The sequence below is a fragment of the Adiantum capillus-veneris genome, chromosome 27, assembly GCF_014529385.1.
Source record: "Adiantum capillus-veneris isolate H3 chromosome 27, ASM1452938v2, whole genome shotgun sequence".
NCBI lineage: Eukaryota > Viridiplantae > Streptophyta > Polypodiopsida > Polypodiales > Pteridaceae > Adiantum > Adiantum capillus-veneris.
Window position 1 is genome coordinate 61,027,518 of NC_140957.1, and position 15,352 is coordinate 61,042,869.

At 43.7% G+C, this 15,352-nt stretch overlaps 1 protein-coding gene across 1 annotated transcript; it reads left to right on the forward strand.

Moving 5' to 3' along the window:
• The first annotated feature begins 1,778 nt into the window (after positions 1-1,778).
• On the forward strand, positions 1,779-4,568 carry LOC147422069 (UDP-D-apiose/UDP-D-xylose synthase 2-like). The gene is made up of 9 exons (XM_086502757.1): positions 1,779-2,341; positions 2,759-2,851; positions 2,925-3,032; positions 3,180-3,294; positions 3,372-3,505; positions 3,612-3,713; positions 3,791-3,883; positions 3,959-4,094; positions 4,235-4,568. The coding sequence occupies exons 1-9, from the start codon at positions 2,069-2,071 to the stop codon at positions 4,348-4,350; spliced, it is 1,170 nt and encodes a 389-aa protein (XP_086358883.1). The 5' UTR covers positions 1,779-2,068; the 3' UTR covers positions 4,351-4,568.
• Positions 4,569-15,352: the final 10,784 nt, after the last annotated feature.

The window sequence follows — 15,352 nt, forward strand, 5'->3', positions numbered from 1 at the left end:
TGTGAAGTGCAAGAGCTCCTTCTCCAAGCTTGAGAAGTGAAGAGCCTACACCGACACTCTTGGCTATGAAATGCAAATCCAACCAAGAGCCATGCTTCAATGCTATGCTTACCATCTTCTTCATCTCCATTACTATGCTACTATGCTATGCTAAGCTCTATGAGTAATGGTATGAGAGGACACTACTTCTTTCTCGTAAGAATACTTCTTCTTCCTCTTCTCTATCCTCATTCCCTGCTAGCTCTCTCCACCTTCGAAGGTGTTTGGGGTCTTGGGACTTAGGCCGGGGACAAGTTAATGCTTTCATTAGATTAAGTTACGGGCATACTTGTGGTGCATGAGCTCTCTCTATCTTCATTGCACCATCAAGGTCTCAAAGAACACAAAGCTTATATTGTACCAAGTCTCTCTTTATGGGAGAAGCTATAATACAAAAGCCTTTTGGAGGGGCGATCGGCTCCACATAAAGTCGGTCCTCAACTGTTGTCAAGTTCTCTAATTCTCTCTCTTGCAAAGTATTGTTCATGCCAAGCTAATTAAATATAATGGTTATATTGCTACCTTTAATCAAGTTCTCTCTCTATTTTCAAAGTATTCTCATAAAAATCCTCACTACAAATCTATAATTTTCGTTATTCTCAATGTTCATAGTCCAATTCCATTACACGTTTATGGCAAAAAGTGGCTCAAAATACCACATCACTCATGATGGCGTGGCTATAAGCAAGAGGCTAGCTTGTTAGAAGTTGAATATCGGCATTTTAAGCTTCTTTGAGAAGGGAGACATAGGCTTTTCCTATAGTGTGCAAGTGCAGTCTCGTATTGTTTCTACCTTGTATTTGAGTGTGTGAGGGTTCCAAGTAGGGTTTTTCTCTCTTAAAAGGTGTGTGGGCTTGTCTATGGAAGTGCCCAAGCTTCCATAAAAAGGCCTTGATGAAGAACTTAGAGAGGAGGATAGGGTTTACCACATGGCAAACATGCAATGTATCTGTGTAATTGGGGTTGAGGCTACATAAAATAACCATACACACAAGAGTTTTGAGTTGATCTTGGCCTTTTTCTAGAGTGAAGCTTTCATGACTGGAGTTTGTTCATTTTAATGTCTTTTGCTTCCAATTATCTACGATTCGCTTGATCTTCGAAGTCAAAGGCCCAACATGTATCGTAAACTTTTTGACAACAAGGAGAGAGACACAGATAGCGGGGCAACTTGCAAGCTTTCAATCATTGCAGCTAAGCTATATTGTGTACTTTTCATCTACTTATCTACATATGGCGGAGGGGAGTCCCCTTTACACGTGGCGCAAGCTGCGAGATGAAGGCTACGTTCCAAAAGAGGGAGAGAGAAAGAGAGAGAGGCTGCCAAAGGCGACCGGCTGTACTAGTTCAGTCATGTAGAGATAAGAATGATAGAATGGTTGCTCGTGAGAGTTCCATCATTCGCTATAGCCTATTACGCCACTGCGGATGCGCTAGGGAGTAGTGTATGGTTTGTTATGGGACTCCTAGGAGAGCATTGGCATTTGGCCTAGCTGTGGGTAAATAGATTTGATGTGGCCTGGTGTCACATGGGAGCTGAGGTGGTGATTCACAGGCTCTAGCTGCTGCTACATGTTTCACAAGCAACGGTGTGCTGGCGGACGGGCACGTGTCGGCGGAATGCACGCACCACAAGAAGGCCAACCGGGATTAGGCGGTTGGTAGGGACACTATGAGCGGGACATCATCACCTTGTTCGCCTTTCCCTCCTTACAAGAAGAGGCTTTCGTAGTTCTCACTCTTCCTTTTCTGCGTATGCATGTGTAGAGAGGGGAAGGCCATCCATCTCTTCTGCAGGCCCTCTCCGCCCCCTTCACGGAATCCCGGCTGGCATTGCCGAACCTGCACCCATGCTTTTCTCTCAGCTCCATTGATTCTTCACCTTTCCTTACTCTACGCCTGCAGGATAAAGCGTGTTCTTCTTTCTCCCCCACTCCTGTGTACTCCATTGCTACCCGTCTTCTTCATTACTACCCGTCTTCTTCCTCTGCTTCGCCTTCTGCATTCCCCGGTGTGAGTCTCACTGGCAATGGCGGCCACTGCTGCAAGGCTTGACCTCGATGGCAGCGAAATTGCACCCCTCACCATCTGCATGATCGGAGCCGGGGGCTTTATAGGGTCGCATCTTTGCGAGAAGCTAATGTGGGAGACGGAGCACACTGTTCTCGCTATTGACGTGTATAGCGACAAGATCCAGCACCTGTTGGAACCCGGCCAGCCATGGAGCTCTCGCATTGAATTCCACAGGCTCAACATTAAGAACGACCCTCGCTTGGAGGGTCTTATCAAGCTCTCCGATCTGGTATGCTACCACTAGCTGAAACTTCTGTGAGTTGGTTAACTGCTAGGGATGAACTACATTGCTGGACTTTGTAACGGTTTTTGGCTTCTTGATCGTAAGATTTTTACTCTCGCTTCACCACCGCTGTTTTTGCTCTTGGATGTAGATGGCAGTGAAAAATTCTATCTTGGCAGTTGTACGCGCTTCTCTTACATGCATCTGTGCTGGTTGTTTGCATTATTGTTCTTTGACGCATTACTTTTGGAATTCGATCCACGTATGAATATGTATCTTTGATGCTGGAGTGTGATTCTTACTCTTAGCGTTTTATTTACCTGATCCATACGTGTACAATAACTCGATAGTTCCTGCGTGCGCCTTCGATGTTGATGCCAGTTGCTTAAATGTGTGCTAATCGTCTTGTTTTTAACTCTGAAGGTGATTAATCTAGCGGCAATCTGCACTCCGGCTGACTACAACACAAGACCTTTGGATACCATTTACAGCAACTTCACTGATGCTCTTCCAGTGGTGAGCTATATTGGTGTGGTTTCTAAGACTGCTCACCCTTGTGCCAGCATAGAATGAACTCGGTTTTGTGTAGGTTCGATATTGTTCGGATAATAGCAAGCGGTTGATTCACTTCTCTACATGTGAAGTATATGGCAAGACTGTCGGCAGCTTCCTTCCAAAGGATCACCCTTTCAGACAGGTTCTCTCTATGTGCTTCAAGCATTTTACAGTGGGCCTTGATCCATCTATCCTTCTCACATCTGGCAATGTGAACTCGGATAACCTATCAGCATTTTTCATTTGCCTTGTTAAGTAGCAGTTATGTTTACCAGTTTGTCTGTTGTAGGAGCCAGATTTTTATGTGCTGTCTGAAGACAAGTCCCCTTGTATCTTTGGTCCTGTCGAGAAGCAAAGATGGTCTTATGCTTGTGCAAAGCAGCTTATCGAGAGGGTCATTTATGGTAGGCTCCACAGCGACATTTTGCAAGATCTGGCGTATGGTTGTTTGATGCTGATTTTCTTCACTCCTTTTTTTCAGCTGAGGGTGCCGAGAATGGCCTTGAGTTCACGATAGTGAGGCCCTTCAACTGGATAGGACCAAGGATGGATTTTATTCCTGGTGTGGATGGGCCCAGTGAAGGCGTCCCTCGTGTGTTGGCTTGCTTTAGTAATGTAAGGCTATGATGCAGCCGTAGAAACTGTCCATGTTCATGCTTACAATACTACCCTGAGTTGTGTTTTACTGACATTTTGTGCCTTTCTGCTGTGGCTGTGTCAGAATCTCTTAAGAGGGGAGCCTCTCAAGCTTGTTGATGGAGGTGTCTCACAGCGAACATTTGTCTTCATCAAAGATGCCATTGAGGCAGTCTTACTAACGATTGTAAGCTCAGGTCTTTTTAGAGTGTTTGTTTTCTGTCCATCTTCAGTGGCTGGCATTCAAGTTTCAGAATGCTGCAGGAAAATCCCAACAGAGCAAACGGCCACATTTTCAATGTTGGAAACCCGAACAATGAAGTCACAGTGAAAGAGCTTGCAGAGTTGATGAGTGAGGTATTTTAATAGTTTTGTCTTGATTTAGTGGCTGGTCCAGGTGTGCATAAATAATTCAAAGTTTTCTTTGTGCAGATTTACTGCAAAGTGAGTGACCAACCTATGCCAGAAGTGCCCACAATTGATGTGAGCTCTAAGGAGTTCTATGGAGAGGGGTACGATGATAGTGACAAAAGAATTCCGGACATGACGATAATCAAGAAACAACTAGGTCAGTTTCTTAACAGCAGGATTGTATGTAAAGAACCTGAATTCGTTCTTATTGATTCATTGTATGTGTGGTCAAAGGTTCACTATCTGCTTGTATGCACGTGTTCACCTCAGTTACCCATGTCATCTGCGTTTTTTCAGGTTGGGAACCCAAGACCTCGTTGCCTGACTTGCTTCAGACCACTCTCACCTACCAACATCGAACATATTCTAATGCCGTAAAGCAGGCTATGTCGAAATCAGTGGCATCGCATTAGCATGCTGGAAAGAGGCATGATTTTCGGATTTTCTTGGGCGAGGCTCAACCCCCTCTCGCCCACCCAGCCCAAATTATATATTTTATTCTTTCATCAAGCCAGCAAGTGGAAGTGCATCTTCTAATGAAACAATGCTTGCATGACCACACACTTCAAACTTGTGCAATTTTTTGTATTGATATTCCTTTTGAAGACAAGAAAGAGAGAGATTGAACTGATTCCTTGCATTTCAGTCTTCAATAATTTAGCTAGCTATTGTTTTGTGTAGCTTTTCGGTTTAGTAAATTGAACTCTAGTAATGTACGTTCTGTTGTTGGCTTGGCCAATGTCTTTTGATGTCGTTCAATTCACATGCAAACCTTCTGAATTCTGGCCTTTATGCCTTCGGCCATGATACTGTAAATGGTGTCGACTTGAGGCATATCATCAGAATTAAGATCACCAATCACAACTTTGCTTACACGAGCATTGTTTTAAACTGACAAATTAACTTACTTCAGTGCCAGATTACATTTTTGCAATCGTTTACATCTTTCAAACGTAGACCCTTGCTTTGTATATGTGTGGACTTCAGATCATGAAATGTACACTCCTTGAGACATCCACGATTTGTGCATCTCTGGATGCTTTTCCTCACAATCTTCTCAAGTCACACACTTACCATTGGTATTGGGTTGGACGCTCGGTACTCCTCCAAGTCACATTTTACAGTTTGCAGTATCCCTTAGCTCGTCTCATGCATGTTTTGGCAATTTCCTAGTCTATAGGTAAGAGGGGTTTAATGTGGCCAAATTATTAGACAGGTCTCATGGGATCATTTGCTAAGTTTGCCATTGGGCTTGCCAACCTTTTCCATCTCTCTCATGTGCTTTGTCTCCTCTCTCCTTACGCTGCACACTGACATGGTATCAAAACATTAGGTTCCTACCTGCGAGACCAGCGATCACCATCAACGGAGCTTGTAGACCCAGTTCTGTTGGGGGAAAGTCGTCCCAACACATCTGCGTAGCTTGTGGTTTTGCTGACCTATCTCCCTCCCCTGGGCCAGATTGACCCATAGTGATTTTGCCCCATGCCCCTCCTGTGGCTTGCATTTTTCAGGTCCAGGGAGTTGTCTTGTGCCAAAAGTCGGATTGCTTTTTTGCGAACTTGGTATGTTTTCCTTGTTTTGAATGGGTGGATGGCAGACAAGGAACTGCTGTGAGTTCTTGAGGTGGCAAGCTACACAGAAATTATACAAGAAAGCAAAGTGCTAGTATGGACGCTCGGGCCCAAGCAAAACTCGAATGATTGGTCTAGGATTACCTGTGTCTATCAGCCAGATGGAATGCTTAGGAAGGGGGAAAATCTTGGCCATTGGAAAAAAGATGATCTCTAAAGAAGACCCTTGGGTATCGAGGAGAAGGGGACGGGTCGATAGGGGTTGCTCCCCAATTAGCCGATATACTTATGGGCTCTTGGTGATGTCATGGCTCGGCACCAGCATGGCAAGATCTTGTAATTTTTTGGGATGATCAATATAATTCATTCACAATTGTGAGTTTTGCATTAAAAAAAAAAAAAAAATCTACCTGGTTCTCACATACAGGGAAGAATGGGCATAGATACCTCCTCTGTTTGCTAGGGAAATGGGCCAAAGTGGAGGTGCATATGCTTTTCTTATTCTATATGAGGACTCCCATTCCGGAGTTGATACAAGGTAAGCTAGTGATACGTGACTTAGAAGGGCCATCCAAGGCTCGCATAAGGTTGTATTGTGACTCACCGTGTGAGTGGAAGGTAAGCTAGGAGTGATACTGACCGACAGTAATTTGGGCATTACATTTTTGTGTATGAACCTTTCTAACTATGAAATATGATATAGCCACAAGGAAGACTGGAGAAAAATGTAACCACCACACCTCCAATGGGACCAAACTTCTAGACTTCTCATCACGCTGTTGCAACCCCCTTTCGCCAAATTGCGAAACTTGATATGATTATACTCTTGGTGTTGGCATTTGAATTGCATATTCAGATACTGTAGGGGGTTCAAGAACTCTTAGTTTAGGTGTATTTAAGCAATATCACAAGAAGATTTAGAAATTTTCTCATGTAGGAAAACGCAGTCTTTCTTGGTGTTTTTCATACAATGCATAACATCATGAGCTTCTGTGAGGGAGGCGCCGCATACCTAGCTAGGTACGATTGCCCCTAATCGTACCTAGCTAGGTATGCGGCGCCTCCCTCACAGAAGCTCATGATGTTGAGGTAAGTCACAATGTGGGAAATATTGTGAGAATTTGTTCAAAACTTCTTGTGTATGCCAAGCACATCCATTGATGTCCTCACATTAGTGGCCTTTTAGCTCTAGTTTAACAGCCAACATCGCATCATTTATTTTGGAACCTTGTCGACGTGCATTTGTCTATTGCACTAATGAGATCTTTCTGCTATAGTGCCAATTTATGTAGGATAGACACTTCCCCCCCCAAAAACCACAACCCCCAAAATAACCTTAAAAAAAAAAACCAAAACCCAACTTGGATTGATGACATGTCGGTTTCTAAAAACCATTCTCTATTAGCTTGAGGTTGGATCTTCCATAGTAAAGGCAGGAGAGAGGACGAGAGAGAGAGAGAGAAGAAGAATAGGGAAGGAAAATTTAACATCGTAGGAAACTATCCCAAGAGACCTTAAAATTCTATCCGAGGAGAGTTGAACAAAAGACTTGTTATTTAAGAGGGAAGTGGCATAACCAATCTACCACACTTGGGGTGATAGACAAGTCGTACCATTTTTCTCTTCTTATTAGCGCGCACACACGCACATCTAAGAAGAAGAGAATTTTAACATTGTAGAAAACTATCCAAAGAGAATTTAAAGATGTATTCGACAAGGCGAGTCTAACTCAAGACCTGTTATTCAAGAGGGAAATGGTATAACCAGTTTCCTACACTTGGGTGTTGGAAAGGTTATATCATTTTCCTCCTCTTATTGGCAAGCGCGCGTGCGCACACACGTCTATCTAGGTGAAATCTTAGTCCTTATCTTCTTATAAAGCACTAGAACGTGCTAGCTTGGCTCACACCTAAGCTTGGCTATTAATTGTTTGGAGATATTGGCCGGCCCTAGCCTAAAAGCAAGGCCTGCATAATAACACACTAATAAGGGGTCTTTTTTGATAATAACTATTGAGCTCGCTTGTGTTAAAAGACTTTGATGCTTAGTAGAATTTGGGTAAGGCTTGATCTTTCACTTCGACATAGTTATGTATACTTACCTGCATAATATCGTTTGGCATTTTTGCTACAAGTGGAGTGGATCCACCTTATTCTGGTATGCATACACTGGTTGTTCACATGTCTTCAATCAATGCTAGCAAGGAACGACCACCTACTGTGGATAATGCGTGGTCTGTTTTTGATGCGGTGGTGTTCCATGCACTTGGATGGGACGTTTATTCATTGCTTTGTAGATTCAAACCTATTTAAAGGTGAGGGTTTCCCTCACTTAGCGGGCTTGTATACTTTCAGTCTGTGGTTGAGTTGTAGTGTTTGCGTTATTTGAGTGGCTTTACTTTGTGTGAGATTCACCATGGCTAAGGGGAAAGAAAAGCACCAGTCTTTGGAGGTTCATTCTGTGGCTTCATCTTAGGTGGAGTTCTTTTGCTTGGTGTATAAATTTTTGAAGTTGATACCTTTTTATATGATAAATGATAGCATGGATGTCTTCTCTAAATGTATCTGGCTGTGAGCTTATGGCATGAGTATGCATGAGGTGTTGTTGGGTGACTCTGGTCCGGAAATGTTATTATGGATAGAGAGATTCCGGTTGTTCGTAATTACCTGAGGGGGCTGGAGCCTCAATTGGCTGAGTGTTTCTTATTGGGACTCGGTTGGTTGAGTGCTTGGTATGTAGTTAGGCTTGCTGGAAATAACATTTCACTTGTTATTCAAGGGGATATTTGATATGGTGCATCTTTTCTGTTAGGATATGCGATTGAATTCCTTTGCTTCGTGTACATAGCTGTTGTGACCCAATTTTCCTGAGTTGTTTCCTTTCCGATGACTACCTTAATCTGGTATGTTGTTGTAAGCCATTATTTGGCTCCCACTTTGGCTGGTATGTGATTAACCTATGACCCCTTTTGCTCTGGCTGGGAATGGACTTGGATTTAAGGGAAAGGCTCACTTAACTTAATTATAGGATGGTACATGATTGTCTCAGCTAATTATTTCCTACTTTAGCTTGTATGATAATTGCGTATAGCTTTTAATTGTTGAGGATCACAAGTTCCTCCGACTTTCGTTGAAATCTGGCATAATACCTGCTAGTGATGTTCACTCTATAAAGGCAGAACCAGTCTAGATTTTTTTGAGAACAAGATTGTGTCTATGTGGGTTTCGATACTAATAATGCCCAAAACGGATTGTCTATTGTTACCAGGAAGTACCGAAGTATAAGCTTACTGCACGGATGAGTAATGTTGTTGATCCTATCAAGAGGGCGTAGATCTCGGCAAAGCTTAAAGAGCTAGGGCTGAATATGTGGCCTCATTTGTGGCTAAGAACATGGCGTGTACTAGGAAAAGAGCCTATCTTAAGAGAACCTGCAAGAATAAGGAGATTAATTATAAAGACCTTTAGCACAGGAGTAAGTCTAGTGTTAATCCTGGGCCGTTCTCATGAAACTAATCATCAATAGGCTGTTGAGGTTTTGTTTATTCTGGCGTAATTGTCTAGCAATGTCTCATGAAATTTATCTTTCAATGATAGTCTACTTTAACCAAAAAGTTGTACATTTGTGACATGGATAACAAGGATGTCCATGCATCACCTGCATACAGAGCCAATGCTAACTGAATGTTGTGTTGTTTCTATGGGTGCAAGTGAGAGCTACTCTCTTTGGGTCAAATTTTTGGCTACTTTACTTTTTGGAAGATTGGCTGTTGGTTCGAAGTTTGTGAAGGAATTTCTACCTTTTAGAATGGTGACTTGTACCAACCTGATTTCATTCATTTGTACAAAATTTTGCCATCTAAGTCTATTTTGTACAAAAACCTTGTCTTTATCTGGGTACCGTGGTCTTTGAACATGTAAATGTTTGTTTGTGGGTAATATATGTAGATAACAAACAAACACACACACAAACACGTGTGCGCTCGAGAAGAAGAGAATTTTAATGCCGTACGAAACTATCGCAAGAGACCTTAAAGATCTATCCGACGAGAAGAGTTGAACTCAAGACCTCTTATTCAAGAGGGACACGGGTGGTAGAAAGGTTCATTAGCGCGAGCTCACACACACACACACACCCGAGAAGGAGAGAGAGAGAGAGAGAGAGAGAGAGAGAGAGAGAGAGAGAGTAGACATGCTTATCTCCGCAACACAGAGTGCTATGCATGCACATGAAGGTTCATTAGCACGCGTGGGCGCACACACACACCCGAGAAGAGGAGAGAGAGAGAGAGAGAGAGAGAGTAGACATGCTTGTGTCCGCAACATAGAGTGCTATGCATGCACCTGAAGGAGGTAGAGAAAAGGGAGCAAGCTTCTTCTTCTTCAAGCTCAAAATAGTTTTATCTTTGATTAAAAATAAAATAAAAATTTCTCTAATAATAAGGGGAAAATTTTTGATCCACGCCATTTGCATAGAAACTTGAAGCCTTAACCTTCTTGTTTTGCACCTAGCCACTCATAGATTTGCTAAATTGTAACCAAAACCAATCTAACGGTAATGATGGTAACTAGTTGTAGTAAGGTCTTGTAATTAGCATTACTACTGGGAATGGTGGTAACTAGTTGTAGTAAGGTCTTGTAATTAGCATTACTACTACTACTGGGTCCAAAATCAAAGAAGTCATTAATTAATTGGGAAGATTCCCTTTTTCTTTGATCAAAAAGTTGAAGTCTTTCCATTGTCCGCGGTTCCTGCCCCTCACCCCATCGTTGCCCTTGCGATCGTCATCACTGGACTCTGCTCCCCGCCTTCCCTTACCATCGCCATGGTATGCTTCCATGCGCTCCGTGAGGCGACGAGCTCTGTGTTTGTCTCTCCTCATGTCCCGACTCCCCCAATCTGCCAAACCAAAGCACACTGACCTAAACCAAGTGCGCTCTGCTCTGGCACGATATTCACTCCCTGTCTGGGTATTTGCTGCAAGACATAACGTTCCGCCCGATGCGAAGCTCCTGCCCCCAACTGAGCTACCCCGCGGACATGCACTGGCCTTGCTGGAGTGCTTGTCGTATCCCCCGCTCTAGACACACACACACACACAGGCGTAGTGCCAAGGGAGCTGTCCGTCGCGCTAAGCAAAAAAGTATCCCATTTTCTTCACCTGCGCTTGAGACACCACGCCGTCTATCGACCAGAAAAGATTGTCTCTCTCTCTCTCTCTCTCTCTCTCTCTCTCTCTCTCTCTCTCATCCACGTGTTACCTCCTTGGCTTTTCATCTGAAAGAAAACCACTCCAAAATGACGAGCAAATACTCCATGCTAAAACTAAAATTCGAGCAACATGTCTCTTCCCCCATTTTTCACTTCAAAGCCATGAAAAGGGATCTCTAACGATACCCCTTAATCAACCCAAAACCAAAAATTGGTCGGGCTTACTAGCATTAACCGGAATCTAGCGAGATCCTGCTGATGTGGATACACTGATTTACATACTCGCGGTTTGGTGCCCACAGAACAAAAAAAGAACATACAAAGCGTGTGCGCATGGCGCCTGCCGTCCATGAGGGAACGATCGAACAGAAGTTTTTTAATTCACTGCAAGATGTATTGCGTGGCATGAGCAGGACATAGACACTCCTGACACTATCAAAAGCAAGGATGCATTAGAAGGCTAGGATAATGGAACTGCCATGACCAGCACACACAGAGTGGTGAGAGTGTTGACAGGGATGAGAGACGGAGTAGTGCCTTAAACAATCCCTATATTGCCTTTCCTACTCGCTCACTTTCAATTCTTTATATGGAATCTCCTTGCAGGCCTCCTGCCCTCTTTGCACCCGTGCAAGAGAGAGAGAGAGAGAGAGAGAGAGAGAGAGAGAGAGAGAGAGAGAGAGAGAGAGAGAGAGAGAGAGAGAGAGAGAGAGAGAGAGAGACTTTTCCTCCTGCACCTCACGAGCTAGAGCATCCTGGTCCCCCTCACTCTCACTGTCTCACATCGAGCAAACTCTCAACGTTGCAGCCTGCCTTGATCTGCGTGCACGAGACAGAAATGGAGACAAAAAATATCTAGACTGATTGTTGCATGGCATTGTCCACATGCCCCCTTTGGAAGCCCAACCGTCCATCCTCTTTGTCTCGGACCATACTCATCCTCCCCCTTTTGATATTCGCTCGCACCTCAGCTCGCATTGGGTGCCAATTAGGCCTTCATCATCCCTTGCAGTCCGAGAGGATTGCGGCGTTGTTGTGCACTTGTGGCCTTGATGCTTTTCACCCTGTTCTCTACTTGCAGTGCTCGATGTCCCTTGTTGCAGGCCTTCCCCACCTTGCCGACTCTCCAACTTCACCCTTGCTCAGCCGCTCAGCTCTACATACCTGTAGCCCCTATATTAATGATGATGAAGCCACCTCCTACGATCATTGACCTGCATGTCTCTCTCTCTCTCTCTCTCTCTCACACACACACACACACACACACACACACACACACACACACACACACACACACACACACACACACACACACACACACACACACAGCTCAGTAGCATCACCGTGCACACCCATCTTGCACCTTGCTTCACACCCACCTGCAGAGTCTTAATTTTCTTGTGCTGGTTATGGTCATCGGCTCCAATGCCACTGAGAGAGGTAGCATGTTTGCGCTCGTTATGGCAATGCATCTGCCCGCTGGATCCACCTTCGCCTACCCCTGTGCTGCACTCCACCTCCAGCTCGGCCTCAAATGCCCCTACTCAACCTTGCAGAAAACGGCTTCCCCTCTTTTGCTGGTTACAATACAATTATGCCCCTCTCTCTCTCTCTCTGCACGTGCTACATTCTGCCTTTTTCTCCTCAAAGGGATCTCCCCATATTCCTTCTAATGAAGCAGCTTGCAAAATTGGGAGGACCTACTAGCATTGTCTAAAACAATGAATCTACACCATTAAGTGAGCTGCACTTGTGCTGCTTAAACCCACAAATCTGCATTGTGGTCATGCTGCTTAAAACCAAAAGATTTGCACTAGTGCTACCTAAATGCACTACACAAGAAAGGGATCATTATTTAAAATGACAAATATGTGACGCAAATGCATGATAAGCAAGTATCAACTGGTGGTAGTACAATTTGGTGACGCTTTTGTTGATATCCATTGGCATTTTTCCAAAAAGAGCGATTTCTCTATTTTAATAAGAATCTTTTGTATTGATTATCGTGTGAGTAGTGGTGAAGTCATGATTAAGAACTATTTCAAGAATCAAAATTTCTTTATAATTGTCAATAAGAAGGTCCTCTATTGTATTGATTATCATGTGAGTAGTGGTGAAGTCATGATTAAGAACTAATTTCAAGAATCAAAATTTCTTCATAATCGTCAATAAGAAGGTCCAATACTATTTCTAATGAAAGAAATTGTATGTCTTTCAAAGTGAGGGGTAATGCAAGTGGAACCTTATTTTCACCAAACTAGTATGTGACTTGCGCGTTGCTGCGGCCAAGAAGGAGTATCATTGAATTTTGTGTAACACCCCCTTCCCCCTTCTTTAGAAGGATAACATGTGTAAGTATTTTTTATGCATCCAATTGAAGGTAGTGACAACTATATCTTTAATGCTTTATTATGTGCAATAGTGCATTATGGTATCAACCTAAATCACACTAGATTTGTGCGACAATAGAAAGTGCATAGAGAATTGAATGAACATAACAACCACATAACATAAACTTAAAAGACACCACAACAAAAAAAAGGTGTTATCGATGTATATAGCGACGCTTAACGTCGCTATATGTGTCCTTGTGAAACTGTCACAAAGAGCGTCAATATAAGCGTGGAAAGGGTTTATTGGCGACGCAAATAGTGACGCGTATATAGACGCATTTATAGATGCATATAGCGACGCGGATATCGACGACCATAACAGAAAAAAAAATTCTTGGGTAGAGGGCAGGTAGCCTGGCCTGTGCCCAGTGAAAAGATGGACACAACCACCATAGCCAGACTTCCTGCCCTCTGCCCAAAAAAGCGAGCAGCACCAAAATCAACCGTGCCGCAGAAATTTACGCAGAGTTCCCTTCGTTTTTACATAAACTTTTCAAAAAAAACTGTATCATGTATACGCCTCCTACATGCTATCCATGTAGGATCTCACATGAGATTTAAGGCCAATGACCATAACGAACCATAACCATAACTTAAAACCATAACCGACCATAACCACTTTGATCAAAACCATAATGCAGATAACCATAACCATAAACAAAATTAACAATAACCATAAGCGTAACCAGAAAGTTAAACATAACCATAAACAAAACCTGAACCATAACTATGTCTATACAATGACAATGACAATAACCATAACCATAAGGAAAACAAGAACTGTCTGAACAATAATCATAACCATATATATATGTCTATACAAAAAAGAGACACAGAATCTGTGGACCCTCCTCCACGGCAACCACCACCTCCACCTGACGATCGCCGAGATCGGCGAGTGCGCCTGTGCTGCGGAGATGAGGACATACCCAGCTCTGCCCCACCCCTAGGTGTCGAAGCGGCCGTGATGGAAGAAGCAGGTGTCCCCCCCCCCCCCCCCCCCCCCATAGGTGTCCCCCCCCTAGGCGTCGGACCCTCGGGTGTGAAGCCCGGAGGCGTAGTACCCGTGCCTCTGGCTACCCAGTACTGAGAAGCCTCTGCCATCTGAGCAGGCGTCATCCGTGTAACGAAGCCATGAATGCATCTACAGTCATAGAAGCGGGATCTGGAAAGTGGTTTGCCATACTAAAGTCCTGCACAAAGAAAGTAAAATAAAGCGTCAGAACACAATTGTTTAAATTAACTTTAAGCTTAATTTAAATCAACGTCTTCACACAAACACTTACAGGCCTAGGCCTCGACGAGTGAGGCATCATCGATAAGATCTTGCACCGTATCATCGTCTATCTCTAATTGCAAACATAACTCTGTCCCAACTCGTCCTGGCAGATTGTCTTCATCCATTGCATCTTCATCTACAAGTGTCAATTATGGCTCGTCTGCGTCATCCCTCGTATATCTGTCAGCTTCCTTTGCCATACCTTCGTCCATCTCATCTAATGTCACAGTAGTAGAACGTCGTCTGACTGACTTTCCTCCAAGAGATCTTGCCCTTCAAATACTTGTTTATTTCTTGGAGCAACCTGAACCACAAACCACCATTGTCGCTCTCGAGGGTCCGGTACAAAGACCACTTGCTCGCAAGGTTCGGGGAGAGCAAATGTGTCGCTCGCATCTGTCCAAACCTTTGTAGAATCTATTTGCACAAGTTTGTTTCCATCTCTGCGTACCGTTGCATTGCGACCAGAAGTAATCACCTTGAATCACTTCACATCCAACAAAAACATCTCAAACCGCCTAAAGCTTACTTTTAGGATATCTGACACCAGACCACAGTAATCTAGGTTGCTAGTGCTCTCATTCGTGTCTCTGGCACTGGCCCTGCTCTTTTGCATGAAACTAACCATTACCCTACTGTCAAACGTGTTTCTTCTGCTGTCAATTTGTTGTGTTCTGAAATGCTTTCCATGCGACCACAGTGCCATGTATGTATGATACTTCCAGTCACATCCAATAGCCAGCTCTTCCTCTTCTAGAGATATGGGTTGTCCAATCTGTCGAGCTGCTCTCACTGTCTTGTCCAACCATGCCATTGTAGGGAATTCAGGTAGAGGAGCGAGATAGTATGGCAAGGGTAAACCTCTAGTCGTTCGGCTTCGCCGGAAATCCTGTCGCTCCCTATTGCGTCTCTCTTTCTCTTCTTCGTACCTTTCAAGCCATTTTTGCATCGGCGTTGA